The sequence below is a fragment of the Giraffa tippelskirchi genome, chromosome 4, assembly GCF_054371585.1.
Source record: "Giraffa tippelskirchi isolate mGirTip1 chromosome 4, T2T-mGirTip1v1.2.pri, whole genome shotgun sequence".
NCBI lineage: Eukaryota > Metazoa > Chordata > Mammalia > Artiodactyla > Giraffidae > Giraffa > Giraffa tippelskirchi.
This window is the reverse complement of record NC_137278.1, coordinates 130787430-130808058: the sequence shown is the minus strand read 5'-3', so window position 1 is coordinate 130808058 and position 20629 is coordinate 130787430. Positions and strand designations below refer to the sequence as shown.

General features: G+C 40.7%; 1 protein-coding gene and 1 non-coding gene across 11 annotated transcripts in view; one reads left to right on the top strand and one right to left on the bottom strand.

Annotated features, from left to right (window-relative positions):
* Positions 1-20629, top strand: part of DIP2B (DIP2 acetate--CoA ligase B (putative)) — a 228430-nt gene that overhangs the window by 195329 nt on the left and 12472 nt on the right. For all 10 annotated transcript variants that reach the window (XM_081592440.1, XM_081592434.1, XM_081592433.1 and 7 more), the window contains 9 exons: positions 414-528; positions 3689-3890; positions 9007-9116; positions 9255-9335; positions 13245-13368; positions 14767-14888; positions 16133-16244; positions 18903-19012; positions 19495-19625. In XM_081592440.1, the coding sequence (XP_081448566.1) occupies positions 414-528; positions 3689-3890; positions 9007-9116; positions 9255-9335; positions 13245-13368; positions 14767-14888; positions 16133-16244; positions 18903-19012; positions 19495-19625 (1107 nt within the window). The remainder of the gene's footprint in view (positions 1-413; positions 529-3688; positions 3891-9006; positions 9117-9254; positions 9336-13244; positions 13369-14766; positions 14889-16132; positions 16245-18902; positions 19013-19494; positions 19626-20629) is intronic.
* Positions 6882-6954, bottom strand: TRNAG-CCC (transfer RNA glycine (anticodon CCC)). The gene has a single exon. It is a non-coding gene; the product is annotated as a tRNA-Gly (tRNA).

The following is a 20629-nucleotide window of genomic DNA, read 5'->3' as shown; positions in this document are numbered from 1 at the left end:
GCGTGGCTCGCGTCCTCACCTCATTCAGGTCTCTGCTCCAATGTCCGCTCCTCAGGGAGGCGCTGCCCACCTCCACACACTGCTCCGCCCCTGCCCTGCCTCGGCCCCCCAGTGTATAGCACGACATGACATTATTTCATATTTATTTGTTTGTTCTGTCTCCAACACGCAAGCTCCACGAAGACAGGGACTTTGTCTTATTTATCGCTCCGTCCCAACATTCACGACAGTGGTGCTTAGTACATGTTTTTTGCGTCCTCGTTTTGATGGTAATGATTGTGACGTTTTCTTTTCGAAACTCCTCATTCCTGGGCAGTGCAATGGGCATGTCTCCTCTCTGTATTTCCAATTGAGCAAAGCAAATAGGACTGGTTGTGAAGGGAGTCCTGATGTGTTTGATCTGTCTCTCTTAGAATTGCTGTGTTTTCTGTGTCTGTATTTTATGATGAGCGCATCGTGGTGGTTGCAGAACAAAGACCTGACGCTTCTGAGGAAGATAGTTTCCAGTGGATGAGCCGTGTGCTACAGGTAAGCACACCTGGGGTCTCTGTCGAGATGGTTGGCTTTGCTGTCAAAGGTGGCAGCAGCCACTGATGAAGCATTTTCTGCAGTGGACCAGTTATGTTGGTGCCTTCTTTTCCTTCCAGTAACTACTCAGATATTCCAGGTAATGCTAGCAAAATCAAATCATTAATAGCATGCCTCCTTATGGACCACAAAATATTTTTCTGCTCAGGTTGCCAAAAACAGTTGAATTTGACTTGCCTCAGCAAGTTCTTTTGCTCTTTTGTGCCTGAGTGTTTTCTACCCACAAACATTTTAACTGTCCAAATGTGAAACACATGCTTGACATAATTAGTTCCCATGCCAGCAGCCACAGTCTTACTACTTGCTTCAAGTGGTGCCTGATATGAGCTGTTGTTCTTACTTTGAAGGAGCTTTACTGTGGAGTTAGAGATCTAGGTGAAATAAACCACTAGGGAAGGAGGAAGATTTGGGCTCAATAGAAAAGATGTGTTTCTAGGGGATCAGGCTAGAATGATGCAGAGAGCCTGGTGTTCGTTTAGAATCATACTTTGAATCCCACCTCTACTCCCTACCACATAAATGCCTTGAGACCACATGCTTCACCTCACTGAGTTTCTTTCCTAATCTGTAAAGTGGGGACAAAATTATCTGTATTTCAGAGCTATTGGAAGGTTAATGGATATGGTAATTAGGTAATGAAATATTTAGTGCCTGAATTCAGTAAAAGATGATTGTGATTATCATTAACATAAAAAGAATCATAAGCAAAATCTTTAGTAAAGAGTTTAGAGAATATTTGTTGGATAAATGGATGGTCCAGAGGAAGCATGGACTGTCCTTCTCATGCAATTTATATGTATTGGGGTTGTTCCCAGTGTCTGTAACTTGTCTGCTTGGGGCATTTGGATTTATTTACTGCCAACTAGTAGTAAAGTTGTAGAAATGATGTGAGCATGAGATGAGTGATAGCACTAGATGACTTGTAAGATTCATCTGTCTGCAGGATCTGTGATTCTGAATTGTCAGCTGGTAGAGCATAGGCTGTTTGTAGTGGAAAATCAGAGAAAGGAAAGAGAATCTACTGAAGATAGACTAGATAGAAAAAGCGGGGAAGAAAGTGGGACTGGTGGTCTCTGAAAGAAGATTAAGAATAAGACTTGCTAAGAGAATTTTTTTCATACTGTTCATATTTTCAAACACACTGCTTGTTTCATTCAGAAAGAATTTTGGGGAATAGTGGTAGACTCTTGTGGTGAATTATGCATTTTTTTCCTGTGATAGGAAGCAAATTCCCCAGGTTGTTATTTTCCCCTGGAAAGCAGCTATAAGTATTAAATGCGGTGCTATCTCACTAATCCAAATTTTTGTTAAAGTCATTTTGGGTTTGATTAGAGTGTGAAATAAGACGTCCTTATCTTATTTGTAACTTCTCAGCTTAGGGCTCGTGGATCCATAGAAGAACAGTAAGAATACCATGTGTTCTGTAGGTTAGAGCCCAGAGGTTGTTTAATCAGGTCTGTGTATGATGTAAATTAACTCAGTACCTTCTGAGGAAGGTGGTCAGTAAATGACTTACCAGGTGGTGTATTTTCTTTTTTTGTTTTTGTTTTCTTGGCCATGCAGCTTGTGGGATCTTAGTTCTCCAACCAGGGATTGATCTCGTGCTTCCTGCCGTGAAACCAGAGTCCCAACCACTGGACCACCAGGGAAGTCCCCAGGTGGTATATTTTCAGTGGAAAATCCAGGCCACACATGATACATTTTCATATTCTAGGATACCAGAGACAGGAACTCTTCCAGACTTCCCATTTCCTAGTTATCACTGTTGGTTAGTGGGATAGTCTGAGGAATATGCAATTCAAGTTTATTCCTTTGCCATCTTAAGCGTTTTTAATAAAAGGCCTTAATCCATCTTTTATGGCTCTTGGTCCATTCTTCTTCTCAGGCTGGATCTCCTCTTCACTAAGACTTGGGGGTAATACAAAAGAATCCTCTTAGGACTTCCCTGGCAGTTCAGTGCTTAAGACACTATGCTTCCACTGTGGGTGCAGAGGGGGGCGGTTTGGGGGTGGGAGGTTCAGTCCCTGTTCTGGAGATTAATATCCTACATGCTGCATAGTGATGCCAAAAAAAGAAATAATAAAAAAAGAACCCTCTCACCTGGTATGTTTGGAACTGGTATTGATAGTTGATCAGTTAGTTTTCAAAGGTGATTGAAGCAGAAAACTGTAACAATGAGAAATTCTTCAACTGTTAAAATTTTAACACAAAATATACAAGTGTGCTTTCATTCAGTGCAGAGGCATGTGCGTCTGAGTACACCAATTTGAGTTCCAGGTCAGCTTACTTCCATAAACTACATGCAAATGCATTGTCTTTAGTTTCTGGTTTCATTTCAAGTTAGACTAGAACATGAGTATTTGAAAAGAAACTAGAATACATAATACTTGCCTTTTAGAATGAATTTGCCCATTCCTATGAATATCAACAGTAGTTTGTTAGGAGCTCACCTCTAATAAGTCTTTCAAAAGCATAGCTCTTCGTATTGTTTTACATTCATATTTTATCATTTGATATGGTAGTTAATTATATGAACAACAGTACCAAGAACAGCAGGTGTGAAAGGTATAGAAGCGGGCCTAGCTGATGCTCAGTGAGTGCACAGCTGTGTGGTTGGGAGCAAGGGTGCACCCCTGCACCCTGGGAGCTGGTGGCCTCCAGGACTCAGTGTGCAGTGGCCTCACCTAGATGTGTTGCAAATGGGATGCCTACTAACCTGGTGAACCATTTAAGCAAGGGCTTACTTACAGAGGTTCTGTTGTGGTCATAATAGAAATACTTTGCCTCTATTTAATGAGCTATGTTGGACATCTAAACTATTAAAAGAACCAAAACAAATTTGTAGGTTTTAGACATTATCACTCAAGAGAGAGCACATTGAGGCTTGGAAATCAGTATCTACCTCCATCCATTTAGATTGTGTTTCACTCCACTGCCATCACTGGAAGAATTAGGTATGGGATCCTAATAATCTATCAGATTCTAGACCTACAATCAAGAGAAAAAGAAAAACCCTAAAGTAGAAAAATGGATTATGTTAGGAGGATGCCAAGTGTTACAATATTAACCTAACAGAATATTTTTCTTCATATTTTTCTAGGCAATCGATAGCATTCATCAAGTGGGGGTTTATTGTCTTGCTCTGGTGCCTGCCAATACACTGCCCAAAACTCCACTGGGAGGGATCCACATATCTCAGACGAAACAGCTCTTTCTGGAGGGATCGCTACATCCTTGCAATATCCTCATGTGCCCACATACATGCGTGACCAATTTGCCAAAACCCCGGCAAAAGCAACCAGGTAATATGCTGACTTTGAAGACATGACATGAAAATTGTAACTTCAAGAAGCTGAATTCTTTCAGTGTGATTTTTTTTCTCTAGAGTTAAACTTTAAAAAGATTAGTAAGTAACATGAGAATAGTATCAGCTGACCAAAAGCATGGAGGATTGAGATTTTTGTAAACTGGCTTGTCCAGGTTTACTGTTGGCTCAGTCTTCTGAGTAATTCTCAGTAGAGTGCCACCATTTTCCATGATGTAAGGCATGGGGTCGAGGTGATCAGATTCCCACCGGTGGAGGTAGAACAAAGCAAGTCCTGAAAAGCAAGGTTCTGATAATAAGACAGCTTATATTTATTGAGTGCTTACTAAAAGCTAAATACTAGCTAACTTTTACATTTTATAATGTCATCCTAAAGCTTTGTCCTCAGCTATGGAAAGTAAAGTTCAGAGAAGTTGAGGATTATGCCAAAAGTCATATAGCTGATTAGACCTAGGCTATGGGGCTAACTGAGAAGGAGACTAAAGGCAGGAGTAATTGATGGATGGTCAGTCGTGTTAAAATACCTATTTAATCCAATATGAAGCCAGAAAGTTTTATTGATGCTTTTTCATTTTAAATGAGAAGTTAACAAGAGCTTCCGGTTTCTTGTATGCCTGGAAACACATGAGAGCCAGACCTGGTCTTGACTGTTCCCACTGCTACCACACACTCGTGCATACACACTCACACACACATACAGAATCACATCGTGTACATCAGCACGTGTACAAATATGTTGAGAAGAGGACATAAAAGTGGAGGATTAGGAAGACAAAGGGAAATATGAAATTTAATTACATTTCCATTAAGACTACTTTTGCTAAAAAGTAAATATGATGTATAATAATAAAATATAAGGCAAGCTTCTGACTCTCTAGAATATTTTTATTAGGATATTAGTAGTTATTACTTCAGTGGTCTGGCCGTTGAAGATCGTATCACAGTTGGTTATCTAGAAGTTATTGTCGGCTCAACAAGTAACCTTACCTTAGTAAAAGTGTGCATAGAGCTCAAGTATATATAGTATTTATTAGTTTCTGCTAGTGAAAATAAGAGTTTATGGAAGTTAATATTCTAAAGAAGCAGTTAGAATCAAGAAACCTGTATATTACTAATCAAGAAATATATAAAAAGATGTATTTTCATATTTCCTGCCTAGGTATCTGATAGGTATGGAAAACATAGAAGCCCTTCTCCATCATATATTCTGTTATACTAAAGTCCTACATTCATTTGTCGTTTGAGTGAATCCCATTTAAAATAGCATTTAACCTAGAATTTAACAAAGCTTTTATGTCAGTAGATGCTTAAAAGATGCAACTCAGAGACATAATATTAATAGATGTTTAAAATATTGCTTTTGCTAGCCAGATTTCAGCTAATTTTACTAAATGATGAAACCTAGATAAAAGGTTTATTCATAAGCCCCCATAGGCATAGCATCCACCTATCTGATGAAGGCGTTGTGTTTGGATTCTGTGGTTTTGCTGTCTGTCGTGATGGTCTCCTAAGATCTTAGTGGAACACATATGGGTCAGACCAAAGCGGCTTGAAAATTGAGACATATATGGAGCAGACATGATGTGGGGATGGCATGAGAGGTTGGAGTTTTACGAAGAATACAGGAGTGTGGAGATGGATGGGGGTGAAGTAAGAAAGGAAAGGAGGGGAAGAGGAAGATCGAAACGGTGTTAAGGTAGCCCAGTGACAGAAATTTCATTGAAATTCCTGTTAAGCTATTGTATAAAGAATGAGGAGTGTTAGGATTGGTTTTGGCTGCAGGTTTCAGAAGAGCATAACAGCTGCTTAAACAAGAGAAAAGTTTATGTCTTTTCTCAGGTAAAAGAAATCCAGAGTTAGGCAGTCCAGGGCTAGGATGGTAGATCCTCAGTCACTGTGGATCCAGCTTCCCATCTTGTTGTGCTGGCACTGGTCTCAGTTAACTGCTGTCATAGATACGCTGCATGACAAATAACCCTAAAACTCAGTGGTTTAAAGTAAGAACCATTTAGTTTTCACTCATGGAATGTGGATCTGCTGACCCTGACTGGGCTCAGCTGGCCTTGGCTTGGCTCCAGACTGGAAGTTGGGTTCAGAACTGTTCCATGTGTCTCCTCTTCAGGCAACCAGCAGCTAGCTGGGCCGTATTTTCCTCAAGGCAGATGGCAGAAGCAAGAAGCCAAGCCAGACCATACAAGCATACTTACAGCTTCTGTTTGCTTCATGTTTCCTAACATTTTATTGTCCAAAACAAGTCAGACCATGCCCAAAGTCATGCCCTCAGTGGAACAGAGAGGTGTATACTCTGCTCATGTAATCACGGCAAGGAAGACTTACAAGAAAACAAAACAGTCTTCTCCAGCCAGCCTTAGCATACTGCCTCAGGGTTCATTTAAGCTCCTGACCTACAGCCATCAGTCCTGTGTCCCAGCTAGCAGGTGGGAGGAAAAGACAAAGAAGGGAGTACCCTTCCCCTTTAAACATATCTTTCAGAAATTGCACTTATTACTTACCATTACATATTATTCTCTGACACTAAAAAACATAGTCCTTCTGTGTTTCCTCTGCAGGGGGCACAGGTGTGATCTCTGGTTAGAAAACTAAGATCCTGCATGCTGCATGGCGCAGCCAAAAAATAAAAAATACAGTCTTTATTTCAGACATTTGCCCAACTAAAAACTGGGGGTTGTGAGGAATTCCCTGGTGGTACAGCGGTTAGGACTCCTTGCTTTCACTGCCGAGACCCGGGTTCAGTCCCTGAGCAAAAAGCTAAGATCCTGCAAGCCGCACAGTGCGGCCAAAAAGCCCCAAAACAAAAAAGAGGGGTTGTGTTTTTTGTTTGTTGTTCTTTATTTAGTTGTACTGCATCTTAGTTGTGGCACACAGGCTCTTGGACCTTCATTGCAGCATGCAGGATCTTTTTTTAGTTGCAGCATGAAAACTCTTAGCTGTGGCATATGGGGTCTAGTTCCCTGACCAGGGATTGAACCTGGGCCCCCTGCATTGGGAGCACAGAGTCTTAGCCACTGGACCACCAGGGAAGTCCCTGGATGTTCTGTTTTTAAGGCAGAGAGGAGAATAGAATTGAAGTTGATGACCAGCAGTCTTTGCCACTGAAAATTTACAGAATTTTGTGGGGAAACTAAGAAGCCATGTTATAAGTACATGGACTCAAGAAATGTTCACAGAAGGACCTCAAGAATTTACTGCTGAATTATTTTTGTCATTGTAAATTACTCTGAAAAATTCATTTTTAAAAAATGTCACGCCTTTATTAACTTTACAGTGTGAGTCCAGTATTGGACAGCTTACACAGTCATATACATTCTGAGTCCTACCTATATAGAAAGGCTATCTCCAACAGGATATATCTGTAACTTATTAAACAGTCTCTTGGGAAAGAGTTTTGCATATTATACTTAAAATTTCAGTGGACAGATGCTTTCTAGATGAAAACTGTTCAGCAGAGTATTGGGAGTACTTTACCCTTTAAGCTGTGCTGGTTTTTTTCTTTTTTTTTCAAGTTAAAAATTTTTCTTTAACTTTTCATTTTGGAATAATTTCACTTAAAGTTGCCAAACAGTGAAAGAATTCCCTTATTCTCTCTACCCAACTTCCCCAAATATTTTAAAGTGTTTCTATGATTTAAGTAGTTTTTGTCCCAGCTGTTTCAGTGCATTCATAATCAACATATTCTGGCAATAAGCATTATTTAATATGAATCCAAGCATAAGATCAGCATTATTCAGAACTCAGCTGGCAATAAGTTTTGTTAAGTTTTAGCCATCCTCTTAGTTTGACACATTAGAATCTTAATCTTTAAGTGACCACCAAGAAAGAGGCATACAGTGCCTTAGCGTTACTGAGAAAGGGCAACTTTTCTCTTTTCTCTTGAGAAAGGGACTTTTTACCTTTTTCCCCCAAGTGTCAAGCCTATGGCAAAATTGAGAGAATACTGTAATGAACACCCATATACATTCCCCTAAATTCAGTAATTGTTATTGTTCTTAAACTGAACTCTTTGAAAGTAAATTTCTGACATCATGACACTTCACCCTCACATATTTCATCTGTGTTATCTCTAGAGCAGCAGTCCCCAACTTTTTTGGCACCAGGGAAGACAGTGTTTCATGGAAGACAATTTTTCCACAGACCAAGGGTGGCGGGGGGATGGTTTCAGGATGATTCAAGTGCATTACATTTATTGTGCACTTTATTTCTATTATTATTTACATCAGCTGCATCTCAGATTATCAGGCATTAGATACCGGAGGTTGGGGACCTCTGCTCTAGAGAACAAAAACATTCTTCTAGAATTTTCCTAATCAGCCACAATGCCATTATCCTGTTAAGAAACTTAGCATTAATATAATGCTATCATTTAATAATATACAACCTATATTCATTTATCTCCCCTTGTTTATATAGCTGATTTTTTTTTTAACTCAGTATCCAGTCAAGGCCACACATTGCTTTTGGCTTTCATGTCCTTTAACTTAAAAGCTCCCAAACCTCTTTTGTCTTCAAGACATAAATATTTTTGAAGAATCCAGACCAATTGTCCTGTGCATTGTCCCACAATCTGGATTTCTTTATTCACTTAAAACCCCTCTGATATTCCTGATGAACTTACTCTCAGTCCTCATAGGTAGCAGATTTCTTTTCAGAACAGATATTCATTACTGTTAAGCCTGCTGTTAGGGTTTTATCTGTGATTGGAGCAGATAAAAATTATTTATCAATAGGAACCGATACAACCAACCATCACCTCCCGAGAGTGAAAACTCCCCTTTGTACTCTGTCCCTCCCTCCGCCCCCGCTAACCCCATCCATCTCTCCCGTAGTCCTGTTTTCTACACTTCCTACCACCTGACGTTATTTATTTGTGTATGTATTTATTGGTTGCCTTTCCTGCTAGAATACAAGCTGTCTTGTTTGCTCCTGTATCCCAGTGCCTAGAAGGGTGCTCAATCAGTGTGATTGAATGAACATTTGAATCAGCTTTGGTCAGTCTGGAAATGCTTGTGGGGGGAATGTGCTACATCGCTTGAATTCTCATCTCCAGAGACTTGATTTTTGCTCTTAACTTGCAGGTGTAGGCCCTGCTTCTGTGATGGTTGGGAATCTGGTTGCAGGAAAACGCATAGCACAAGCTGCCGGAAGGGATCTCGGGCAAATTGAAGAGAATGATTTAGTGAGGAAGGTAAGTGTTCCAGAAATGTTGACTTTTATAGACAAGTCAAGGACAGAACCTAGGCTTCAGATAACAGATGGGAGATGCATTGTCCAGCTTTTTAAAAGTTGCTGACCCTCATTCTTTTTTTCTGCCTTATGATTTCAGCACCAGTTTCTGGCAGAGATTTTACAGTGGCGAGCCCAAGCAACTCCTGACCATGTCCTCTTCATGTTGTTAAATGCCAAGGTATTAAACATTCAATTGCATATCTAATCAGCTGGCTATTGTGAGAGTATCTTAGGCACTCTTGATCTCTTTCTTTCATCAGAAAATTTCCATTGCCATCTCTGAGGGGAGAGTTATTGCTTTCTCCTTGTTTTGATATATGAGGATAAATTGTGCAGTTACGTCAAGGCTGAAATGAGACCTCCTGAAGTGTCATTCAATACTGTCTCTTTTTTATCACAATCAAGTCATCTTTATTCATATAGGAACAGTAGGGACAACCATGTAATTGCAAGATCTACAGATGTACAGAATGCATTGTGTCAGTGTAACTTTTTACTCAGTTTGACTTTTCGTTCTTTGATTTCCACCAGAAATAAAATGACCTTAGGTCAGCATTTTAAAAACCAGAGTAATTTTTAGCACATACTTAATTGATTTTTTGCTAACCTAAAAAGCCAATTGAAAATTATTCAAGAGTATATTTAACTACTGCTTTCTAATGGATGGATCACCAGAATATTATATTTTTTTACATTATACATCTTATGGGAGTCTGTTGAGATTTGTGGGTTTTAATGGCTGAACCATTCCCTTCTCCTTGGGATCTTCCTGCCCCAGAGATCGAATCTTGGTCTCCTGCATTGCAGACACATTCTTTACTGTCTGAGCCACAGGGAAGCCCCTTTAATGGCTGAGTCAGTAGCTAAAAGTACTGTGACCTTTGCATAGAAGAGTATTTCTCACCAACAGGCAGAAGACTGGAGGATCTATTGGCATCTCTTAGGGGACTTACCCAGATTGCCCCCTTCTGCCCCAGCCCCCTGGATTCTGATATATACACGTGTGCACACACACACATAACATTGAGAGTTTATATAGTGAGAGAACTTGAGAGGAATATGTTGTGCATCTTAATGAAGAGTCAGTTAAAATCTTAAGAACCGTTGCTCTGTGGTAGAAAACTTTGGGACTTCCTTGTTCCATCTCTGCATGAAGTGGGCTTCTCTTTAAGCCCATTGATTGATTAGAGTGCTCCCATTTCAGTAAGATGGTGTCAGTCTAGCTTGTTGCCCAGTCCACTCCCAGGCTTGGCTACAGTTAAAGTTACAGCCCCATAAAAATCATACTCCAGATACATTTGTTGGTGATCTTAAGTTTAAATTTGCTTTTTGGTTAGAGAAATAATATATATGGATAACTAAAGGACATGCTGCTGCTGCTGCTAAGTCACTTCAGTCGTGTCCGACTCTGTGTGACCCCACAGACCGCAGCCCACCAGGCTCCCCCGTCCCTGGGATTCTCCAGGCAAGAACACTGGAGTGGGTTGCCATTTCCTTCTCCAATGCATGAAAGTGAAAAGTGAAAGTGAAGTCGCTCAGTTGTGTCCGACCCTTAGCGAACCCATGGACTGCAGCCTACCATGCTCCTCTGTCCGTAGGATTTTCCAGGCAAGAGTACTGGAGTGGGTTGCCATTTCCTTCTCCAAAGGACATGAAGTCCATTTATTCTTCTGTGTATTTTAACATTTTACCTTGGATTAGCCCGAACCATCAGAAAGCTTAGGAACCATACGACAATGTTCCCTTATGCCCGGAAAATGCTTCTTAAAGAAATTTAGTTTGGTGCTGTACCATGGACCAAAAAGCAGGCTATTGGGATTATTTTCTGATAGTCCAATGGTTAGAACTCTGCACTTTCACTGCAGGACACCTGGGTTCAATCCCTCTTTGGGGAACTGAGATCCCACAAGCCACGCCAAAAAAAAAAAAAAGGCTATTGTGAGAAATGGCCTTATGAATTTAACCCTGATTTTAGCCAAAGGAATATTCTTAATGTCCAACAGTAGACAATTGACTAAATAAATTATGGATATAAACATGACGAAATACTATGCAGTCATTAAAAACAATGTTATAGAAGAATAGTTGATGACCCAGAAAATATTCATAATGTGGAAGTAGGAAAAGTAGAATATAAAATTTTAATAATGGAGTACTTACTGAAGACCCTGTCCTGGATACTTTCCATTTCATAGTTCATTTTAAGATTAGGGAATGGAGGCACAGAGACATAAAATCACTTGCCTGAGTTCACAGGGCCCAGGGCTAGGACTAGGAATTTAGCTCCTTCATCTGAACCCAGACTGGCTTCAGGGCCCGCATTCTTAGCCAGTGCACTGTATAGCCTCTGGCATGATATAGTATGATGGTTTTTTTTTAATGTTTCATGTGAATTTATATACAATATATACTTAGTTTTTAAAAACCAGGAAAATACACACCAGAATATTAATAGTGGTTCCAGCTTATATTTGCTAATCTGTATCTTCCAAATTTTCTATATTGAACACCTACTATTTTATATTCATGAAACTTAAAAGTTATTTTTCAAAAAACTAGCTCAGTAAACTTGTTTTTATCATGAGTTTTTAAAAATTAAGTTTTTAAATAATTAAGACAGTGTGCTATTGGCACTGTATAGACAAATAATAGTTTGATTTTATCTGGTGAATTGTAAGGTAGGCATGCCCAATACCTGACCAAAACTCATATATTTGTGTACCAGTGTATATTAGAATGAATAGTCCATCAGAAGTAGAATGGATGAGTAAATTGTGGTATGTTCTGACTATTAAATGCTGTGCAGTAACAAAAACGGATGAACTACACCTAGGTGCTACAGCCTAGATGACACTTCATAGAATGTTGAGAGAAAGAAGTAAAGCACAAAATATATATGTACAGCACAATTCTATGAAAATCAAATACTTTATAGGTGGTAAAAATATAAAGAAAAAGAAACCCACTAACATTAAAACATCATGATAGTGGTCCCCCATGGATGGCATCACTGACTTGATGGACATGAGTTTGAGTAAGCTCTGGGAGTTAGTGATGGACAGGGGACGCATGGCATGCTGCAGTCCACGGGATCGCAAAGAGTCGGACACAACTGAGCAACTGAACTGAACTGATGGACGGAAGGGTCTTCCCAGGTGGCACAGTGGTAAAGAATCTGCCTGCCAGTGCAAGTGACACAAGAGACACAGGGTCGATCCCTGGGTCAGATAGATCCCCTGGAGAGGGAAAGGACAACCCACTCCAGTATTCTTGCCTGGAAAATTCCATGGATAGAGGAGCCTGGCGGGCTACAGTCCATGGGGTCGCAAAGAGTCAGACACGACCCTGCAACTGAGCCCCAGCACATGGAGGGAAGAAGAGAGCTGGTGAGGGCGTCCATGGGGTGCTTTTGAGCTGCTGGCAGTGGTCTTTTTCACATCAGGCTGGTTCTTAACCTGCACATTCAGATCTTCTGCGCTTTACTACTTGGGTGTTATATTTTACAAAGGATCAGGGAGTTCAAAAGCCCAGCTAAGTAAAACTTGAATTGACAATAACGATTATTTATGAAGACCCGCAGGAGAAATTATTCTCAAGACTTTTATTGTTAGCTAGCAGACTCAGATTCACTGTTACTATTTTTGTTTCCATCTCTGCTGTTAGAATACATGGAGCCAGACTTGTGTTTTTCTTATAGCAAATGTATTTGACCACATAGCCAGTGTCCTGACCTCATTCCTGCCTTCATCCTGCTCTTCTTTATTTTCCTTCTACTTTTATTTCTTCACTTAAATTTAAAAAAAAATTGCTATATAGTTTTAAAGCTGCCTTACATAAGAAAGACTGTAAATACATATGTTTGATTTGAGTTAATGTTGTTAGTCCCTCAGTACTTTCAAACACTGAGAAAGAAAAAGTAGACCACACACGTCTTTCGGTGCTTGGGAAAGTTTCACTGAATTTAATAGCTTGCTAAAGATAATCTAGCAAGGCACACGCTTTTTATGTAACGTCAAATTGGCCATATTTGTTACCGTTGTATTTCATTACTGAGCTTCAACCGTGCATATACTGTCTTCTGTTCCAGGGGACTACAGTGTGCACAGCCAGCTGCCTTCAGCTTCATAAGCGAGCAGAGAGGATTGCGGCCGTTCTTGGTGACAAGGGACATCTAAATGCAGGAGACAATGTGGTGTTGCTCTATCCACCTGGTGAGTGCTGGCTTGGTAGACTAGACAAGCTCTGTTACTAGATTACTGACTCTAAGAGGGCAGGAGCTCAGGGCCACCATACATGACCACATGGGCTGTGCACGGAGGCTGCTGCCATGCAGACAACCCCTCCCTCCAGAATTGTGTGGTGTGGGGGTTCTGGCTGGGACCGAGCCTGTTGTACTTACTCTTGTATTTCCACTGTCTAGCTCAGTATGGTAGATATTGAATGAGTGAATGGTGATTGCTTGACTTTTGGAAACACTTAAAAGAGACTGTTTCTAGGAGTGCTCAGGAACTGTTTCACCCAGTTTCCAAAAGTATGTTGTGCATGAACTCTGACTTAACATTCTCCACATTATAATTGGTGCTTACTGTCCCTCAATTATTACTGCTTTCATCTTCCACACTCTATAATCTAGTTCAGCAACCTCTTCACAGTAAGAGGGACTCAATTATTTGATGACAGTTTGGTGTATTCAGAATTTTAGGCAGAATATTTCAGTTGTCCCTTTCTTTAGTCTTCTGTCATCTAACCTACTCATACATCCAGGCTTCTGTGGTCTTTTATCCCATTTACCTCATTTTACTCAGTGATTCTTACTTACTCTTCTGTTTATATTGATACTAAGATTTCTTAGAAGCTGTTAAGAACAACTTTGTTCTGGGAGGTTGTTTTCCGTCCACCAGTTAATCACGGTGATGTACATGAGCACTGCCCAAGAGGGCCGCCCTCCGAGTCCCTATATTGCAGAGGCTTTGTATCAAGTGACGCTTTGCCTCCCTAAAACCTGCACCCACTGGGGAAGTGACATCTCAGGGGTCTGATTGTTCTGAAAACATAGTGGCCTTCTTGAGATTGAGAGAAAGCTCAGATGCTTCTCATCTCTCCTTTCCCATTGTTTTATTTCCTGAGTGAAGCAGCCCTAATCTCGGCACTTATTTTTCCAAAATAATATGAAGTAATGATGCCAAAATACCTTCTTCCAGTATCTTTCAAGTGTTTTCTTTACTTCTCACTTGCTTTCTCATTTGTTTATTCTTGGCTTCTCTATATTTTTTAAAAAGTTGTTTTATATGCTTCCTTCTTTTACCTTCAGTTTCTTCTTAATTTAAAAAATTTCTAGGAATTTCCCTGGTGGTCCAGTGGTTAAGATGCCACAGTTCCAAGGTAGGGTGCCTGGGTTCGATCCCTGGTTAGGGAACTAAGATCCCATATGCCACACAGCCAAAAAACTTCATTTCTAAAAAAAAAAAAAAAAAAAATTCTGATAATGTCTCCGTTAAATTTTGGGCTAGTTAACCTATCTGGCACGCGATTTAATAAGCTAGGTGTGGAAACTCTGCCTTTTGCTTTCTCAGTGACAAACCAGGTCGCTAATTGGCTGTGTCTTGCAGGCATAGAGTTAATCGCTGCATTCTATGGCTGTCTGTACGCGGGGTGCATACCTGTGACTGTCAGACCCCCTCATGCTCAGAACCTCACAGCCACATTGCCCACTGTCCGCATGATTGTTGACGTAAGTACCTGGTATAACTTTGCTTGTCCTCATCTCATAAAGCCCCAAGTCAGACAACTAAGGATCCTTACTCTTTTCCAGTTTAGTTGAGTCAGGAAGTCAAATATAACTCCTGAAAAGTACCTCCTTTTCCTTCATCTGATCACAGTGACCAGCATTTTTAGTGAAGAAATATGGAAAAGTTGTTTTTGGTGAGATACAGGATTATATTTTTATCATAAACATTAAGGAAGTAAGTGAAGGTGCCATTTAGTAATTCTCCATAAAACTTGTTTTTTTTTTCTTTCTTCTTAGAAAAATTCTAATACTTTTTCTGCATACTAACCAAGATAATTTTAGATGCCAAACTGAATTCTCCTGATGTAAGGTCACTTTTTGGGGGTTTAGTCTTAACAAAATCACTTGGTATAGTATTAAAAAGGTGTCCAGATCTTGCTCTGGAAGTGATAGAAGTTTCTGTAGGAAATGAGAATTGAAGACAGTGAAAGAAATCTGTATTGCATCATATCCTAATGTACTTTAAAGCAAATTGCAAAATTCCAATTGATGTAACATTTGTTTCTCTAAGAACTGCTGCTCTGTCAGCAGCTGGAACCTGCAGTATAGAAGCCACATTCACCACAGTTGATTTTTCTACAGACTTCAGTTCAGCAGAACGCCCTGGTTACAGTGTGCAAAGTAGGCCGGGGCAGCAGAGAGGGGAGTTTCCTTCCACTGACACGGTTTGAGTAGTAAGGGAAGTCGGTGACTTTGCATTTCCAAGTGCAGATGTGTGGGAGAGCTTGGTTCCTGTGAGCACACAGAGTACCCCAAGTTCAGGATATGTTATCTAGGTCCAGTGCAGTTCACCACTCCCTGGACTGTTGCAAACACTACCTGTTTCAGAGATGATCCTCTGACCTCATTCCCTGAGTACCACAGAAATCCATGTTTCTGTTTTATTATGGTCTTCATGAAATCAATAGATCTGGGGTCCATACTGAGATTATGACCATGGAGTATTTGAAAATCACTGTTGTAAATAGTAAGTTGTGTTGTAAACAAGTCCATCATTCTACTTCAGTGTATTTTCAGAACAAACATAAGGGGAATACTGACTTCCATTGTCCTGTGTACGTTCTTTGAAAGGCTGGTACTGCCCTGTCCCAGTTGTATGAGCGAGTTGCTTTTATCTGCAACCAGTGCCTATAGTGCTACACAGGGCTAAGCTTCCTGGTGCTTATTTTTGTCCATTTGTCTTCTAGGTCAGCAAAGCAGCCTGTATTCTCACCACGCAGACCCTAATGAGGTTACTGAGGTCCCGAGAGGCAGCAGCAGCCGTGGATGTGAAAACCTGGCCAACTATCATTGACACAGGTGAAAGGGAGATTTCTCCAGGGTCATTGTGAGAGCAAGAACATTCACTCCCCGAGGTTTCCTAGATTGTCATGCCAAAGATGTTTACACAGCTCTTCCGTTGCAGCCCATTCCACCTGCCAAGACAGATGCAAAACTTAATGTGCACTCAGCTTGAGTTAGCAAAGCACTGGATGCTGCAACGACCAGATCCAAAGAAGCAGATCACAGTGTGCTCGAACTCTGGAAACAAAACGTGTCTTCCTGTCATACTCTTGGCATCATCAAACAGTGTGGTTAGGTTTTTATGCCAGATGTGACCATAGACATACAGGGCTGCATAAAGCATTGAGACGATCTGGCCTTTGACTTCCAGACGCAATAGAGTTGGAACAGCACTGGGCTAGGAATCAGCAGGCCTGGTTCTGGTTCAAGCTTCAGTCCTCATTTTCTGTATAACCTTGGCTGAGATTAACCTCTCTTAAAATACTACCTGCTCTTGCATAACTCACATATTTATTGGGGATATCAAATGCAACATAATGTGAAAATACTTTGAAAACCATAAAGTGTATGAATTTAAATTGGTGTTCATACTAAAGGGGGTGGGACACTAGGGTGGCTGGAGATGGTAGTGGAGAGGGGAGTGCAGGTTTTGGAGTCACACAGACAAGTATAAATCCTCATCCTCTTGTTACTCATAGCTGCTTCATGTTGTTGTAAAGATTAAATGACATTATGTGAAGCACCAGCACACAATCATTATAATAACAACATCTAACTCTATTTAGCCCTTATTATGTGGCAGTCATCTAACATGTATAACATCATTTCCTCCTATACCAACCCTATCAGATAGATTCCAGTTTTATCCTCATTTTACAGATTGGAGAAGGCAATGGCACCCCACTCCAGTACTCTTGCCTGGAAAATCCCATGGACAGAGGAGCCTGGTAGGCTACAGTCCATGGGATCGCTAAGAGTTGGACACGACTGAGCAACTTCACTTTCACTTTTCCCTTCCATGCCCTGGAGAAGGAAATGGCAACCCACTCCAGTATTCTTGCCTGGAGAATCTCAGGAACGGCGGAGCCTGGTGGACTGCCGTCTGTGGGGTCGCACAGAGTCAGACACGACTGAAGCGACTTAGCAGTAGCAGCAGTAGCAGTACAGATCAGAAGGCTGAGGCACGGGGAAGTAGGTAGTGAGTTGGCCAAAATGTTCGTTTGGGTATTTGCATAAGATGTTACAGAAAAACCCGAACAAACTTTTTGGCGAACTAATAGGCTGAAATTCAAACCCAGTCAGTTTGGCTCCTTTCCCAGTTGCTTAACCATTAATTTCCTCCTTACCAGTTCTCAGGTAAGTATTACATAGTATCCACCTCAGGAACAATTAATATGGATGTAAACCCAGGGATGACATCTATTTATGGTTATTGTCCAGATGCTGAATTGTAAGCAGTCATTTATATAGTATGCAGCACAAGTGGATTGCATTGGTGTTAACAATGCAGATAATCTACTGCGGTTATTGGACTCAATCACGTTTCAGGAAAACCTGAAATGTGTGCTGTGATACAAACAACAGAAAGGTCTCTTTCAGTGCTGGAGCAGCTCTTCCCTGTGCAGAGCTGGGTAGAAGGCGGTAGAGACAATCTTTGGTTTGGCCAGAGATGAGTGCCCAGTGACACAGAGATTGAAAAGCAAGAGTCAGATCGTTTCTTGATTTGGAGGCCAAGGGGGCATGGCTAGGGCCAGAGACATCCTTGATATCCTTGGATTCCACATACAGATTTGCTCTCATAAAAGAGCAAAGGGAAATAATTCCGTTTTGTTCTAAATTGTCTAAATTGTCATTCTTAAAATTTGTCACGTTAGCTTGGAGAAAAACCATCCAACTTTTAAAGCAGACTGTGATTACTATACCATGTACTAAACTAAATAACAGACTTTAACTTGAAACCAGCATAACAACAAGTAAAGCTTCTTGAGTTGTTTTAAAGTGCTTTATGTGAATTAACTTCCTAACAGTTCAGTGAAGGCAGGTTTTATTACCACTTTAGAGATGAGTAAACAGAAACAAAGAGGTTAAATAACACCAAGGTGATGACATCTTTGATTAAGTGGCACAGCTGGAATTTGAACACTGGCAGCCTGCTTCTTTAGCCTGTTTTCGGCTACTGTGTTATAGTGCTGCTCACTAGTCTTCTGGTAAATACATCTACCTGATGTAGTTTCCTTGTTTATATTGTCTAGTGGTACCCTCAACCCCAGCTCATCACTCCAGGAGTGATGTATGTGAGCTGGTTGGTTAAATGCTAGAAACCCTAAGCTTTAGCAAATCTCACAAGCTAAATGTGGTTCTAGCAAAGCCACAGAAGACCAACTGAATAGCAATGATTTTTGAGTTCCAGCATGTCAGGTTTTTTTGAAGTGTAGTTGATTTACAATGTGTTTAATTTCTGCTGTTACAGCAGAGTGACTCAATATATATATATATATATATATATATACACACACATATACACACACACACACACACACACACACATATATTCTTTACCATTATGGTTTATCACAGGATGCAGGATATTGAATATAGTTCCCTGTGGTATACACAGTAGGACCTTGTTGGCAATGTGTGTGATTGACATTGGGTTTTCTTTTTTCTTTGCAGATGATTTACCCAGAAAACGGTTACCTCAGCTCTATAAACCACCTACTCCTGAGATGCTGGCATATCTTGATTTTAGTGTCTCCACAACCGGCATGCTCACAGGAGTGAAGGTAGAGTAGTCGGGATATATTTACTTTCACTGGAGGCTGGTAAAATGCCAGGTCTGCAAAAAATAGAGATGACCACTGCCCCAGGGACTTCAGATGGAGAGGCCAGTTGGTTGTACCAGAGGCCAGTAGGCGGAGGATCAAGGGCCTCTGCTATATTTAAATAAAACCATTGGCTCTTCCGGAATAAGTTATCCCAAGGAATTTGTGTTACGAAGTGTTCTGAACCTAGCATAGTCACTAATAGATAATGCAAGTTACATTTAAAGCCAGTATGAAGTCATAAATTCGTATTTCATAAGACTCAATATTGACAAATGAACAGATAGACTTAACTTGAGTTAGATAAAATATTTTGAAGCAACAAAAGATACATGTCTTTTGAGGAGTTGGAGGGAATTGAAGCTTCTCAAATCTGTCATTAGAGCTGCTCTTCTGCTTGTGGGATGCCAGTTCCATCCTGTTCCATGTTCCTTACCTTCCAGATGTCCCACTCTGCGGTCAATGCTCTCTGTAGAGCCATCAAGCTCCAGTGTGAGTTGTACTCCTCTCGGCAAATCGCCATCTGCCTTGACCCTTACTGTGGACTTGGCTTTGCACTCTGGTGTCTCTGCAGGTAGGCATGGAAAAAGCAAAGAATCCGAATGCATGGGAATATCTTTGAGGCTGTGACCATCCCATCCTTTCATATGCTCCCTTAATTTGGTAAAGTTTCAGTGAAATGCTGATGTTTCCTGGAATTTGTGCACCTAATGCATCTTTGACGTTTGTCTGGTTTTGTTTGCATTCCCTCTTTTCTGTTAGTTTTATGCCTCAGACAAAAGGGCCGTGATCTTTCTACCTCTCCTGTGCTCCATCCTGTCATCCGTCCTCATTTTAGAATCAGAGCCAAGTAGAAGGATGACACTTGGGTGAAAGGCACGCTGTGTCAGCCAGAACATACCCCCTAGGCTTGGCAGAAAGGACTGTAATGAGATGGGTGACAGCATGTGGCTGGAAGGTAGCGCACTGGCCAGATTGTTTCTTGTGGAAGAACAGATCCCAACTCTTTCCACTCTCCCCCCAGGGACCTCATCTCAGCCTGCGTTTCCACCTCCCTGGTGAGCATCTCCAGGAATGCTTCACAGACACCTGTGACTCAGCATCTTCCTTCTGTGTTCCCTTCCTTCTTAGGATGGAGTCATCCACTTGGGGAACCATGCTAGGAACTTGGGCTTTGTCTTCAACTCTGTATCTTTACGTCGCACATCCAATTAAATATCATGTCCTTTGTCTCCATTATTCTTATCAATACATAAGAATCACCTAGGAGACTATTTAAAAAAAAAATCAATGAGGCTTCCCTAGATGTACTAACCAGTTTTCCAGAGATGAAGACCACAATTCCAGGTTTGTTTTTTTTGGCCTTGCCAAAAAAAAAAACTAACTCTTTTAGAATTTAATCTGATTCATACATTGTGGAGGAGAAGTAAAGCTGGTTAGGAGGCTAAATAGAAATGACCTTTATATGAAGATGAACAGAAACTGTGACCTGAAAGAGGATTTTTCCTAATAGAAATTTGCAACTTGAGGATAGTTGAGAGACTGGGGACTCCTCTATAGATAAAGTCACCCCCTTGT